At 41.3% G+C, this 2,103-nt stretch overlaps 1 protein-coding gene across 1 annotated transcript; it reads left to right on the forward strand.

Annotated features, from left to right (window-relative positions):
• Positions 1-338: 338 nt before the first annotated feature.
• On the forward strand, positions 339-1,810 carry LOC108966738 (ATP-dependent RNA helicase WM6-like). The gene has a single exon (XM_018929768.1). The coding sequence runs from the start codon at positions 467-469 to the stop codon at positions 1,736-1,738; it is 1,272 nt and encodes a 423-aa protein (XP_018785313.1). The 5' UTR covers positions 339-466; the 3' UTR covers positions 1,739-1,810.
• The last annotated feature ends 293 nt before the right edge of the window (positions 1,811-2,103 follow it).

Consider the following 2,103-nt stretch of genomic DNA (forward strand, 5'->3'; position numbering starts at 1 on the left):
AATAAAACCCGAAAAAAATTTAGTTTCAGCCTCAAAACAGTTATTCAAAATTTAAAAATTCAATGGAAATCCTTACAAAATTTGATTAACAAAAGCTTTAGTCTTTAAACAATGCCACAAACCCTTTGTTTGCTGACGAAACACCTTCAGAGCTATGCAGGTAAAAAATTTATAAATTCAAATCCCCTTTATAGTTGTTGTAATAAAGGATGATTCTCACCTCAGGGTTGCAACAGGTGATTAAACAGTTGCTACCTGCGCAATTAAACTAGAAATAGAGCACCAAAAATCGTATAAAAGCTGCGACAGCAAGGACTTTTTCAGCAAACACATTTCACTCACTGTCGTAGAAAGAACAGCAGCAAAAACTAAAACGCGCTCAAAACGAAAAAGTTGAAATACTTGCAAAATATACAAAACAATCAACTTTCCTGCTACTTGAAAAGAAAAATAAAAAAAAAAAACCATGGCTGATAATATCGATCTCTTGGACTACGAGGAAGAGGAACTGATTGAGCCCACCAACCAACCAGAGGCCAAAAAGCCGAAGAAAGACGTGAAGGGCACTTATGTGTCTATACATAGCTCCGGCTTTCGTGATTTTCTGCTAAAACCGGAGATTCTACGTGCTATCGTAGACTGCGGCTTCGAGCATCCATCTGAGGTGCAACACGAATGCATACCACAAGCGGTGCTCGGCATGGATATACTATGTCAGGCCAAGTCCGGTATGGGTAAGACCGCAGTGTTTGTGCTGGCGACACTACAGCAGTTGGAACCCACGGAGAATGTGCCCTACGTGTTGGTTATGTGTCACACACGTGAGCTGGCCTTCCAGATCGGCAAAGAATACGAGCGCTTCTCCAAGTATATGACGAATGTGAAGGTTGGCGTCTACTTCGGTGGCTTGGCCATACAAAATGATGAGAAGTCTTTAAAGGACGAAATGCCACACATCATCGTGGGTACACCGGGACGCATACTGGCCTTAATACGCAACAAGAAAATGAATCTGAAGAATCTAAAACACTTCGTGCTCGATGAATGCGATCAGATGTTGGAGCATATTAATATGCGTCGCGATGTGCAGGAGATCTTCCGCAGCACACCACACGCCAAGCAGGTGATGATGTTCTCAGCCACGCTGAGCAAAGACATACGTCCAGTGTGTAAGAAATTCATGCAAGATCCCATGGAGGTCTATGTAGATGACGAGGCCAAGTTGACACTGCACGGCTTGCAACAACACTACGCACAACTGAAGGAGAACGAAAAGAATAAAAAACTGTTCGAGCTGTTGGATGTCCTCGAATTCAATCAGGTTGTCATCTTTGTGAAGTCTGTGCAACGTTGCATCGCGCTCAGTCAACTGCTGAGCGAGCAGAACTTTCCCGCCGTCGGCATACATCGTGGCATGTCGCAGGAGGAGCGTTTAAAACGTTATCAGGAGTTCAAGGAWTTCCAAAAACGCATTTTGGTTGCCACCAATCTCTTTGGRCGCGGCATGGATATCGAGCGTGTGAACATCGCCTTCAACTATGACATGCCGGAGAGCAGCGACACCTATTTGCATCGTGTGGCACGCGCTGGTCGCTTCGGCACCAAAGGATTGGCCATCTCATTCGTTTCGGATGAGGCGGATAACAAAATTTTGAGTGAAGTTCAATCCAGATTTGATGTGAAGATCACAGAGTTGCCAGATCAAATTGAATTGTCCTCGTATATCGAGGGGCGCTGATGTGGAAAATAGTGTATGAACACTAGAATGCATGTTGGCAACCCTAGTAATATCGAGGGGCGTTAAATTTTGAGGGTTTTGTTTTAGAAATTGAATTTTATAAATTTTTCCGAATTTCAATCTGTTAATAAATAAGTATTTATAGTAACAAGAAAAATTAAATAAAATACCAAAAAATGTAATTTAGTATATATGATTTTATTATATATAAATTTTATCAATTATTTTAATTTTCCACACGTTCTCCACAAAGAAGCTACTCAGTGTGTGAACCGGCGTTACCGGATCACTATATGGAAAACTTTTTTATTTTACAAGATATCTTGACGAAATTTGGAGTGGATTATTTTCTAAGGTAATGCTAT

The sequence above is a fragment of the Bactrocera latifrons genome, unplaced genomic scaffold (assembly GCF_001853355.1).
Source record: "Bactrocera latifrons isolate USDA-ARS-PBARC rearing strain unplaced genomic scaffold, ASM185335v1 scaffold_17, whole genome shotgun sequence".
Taxonomy (NCBI): Eukaryota; Metazoa; Arthropoda; class Insecta; order Diptera; family Tephritidae; genus Bactrocera; species Bactrocera latifrons.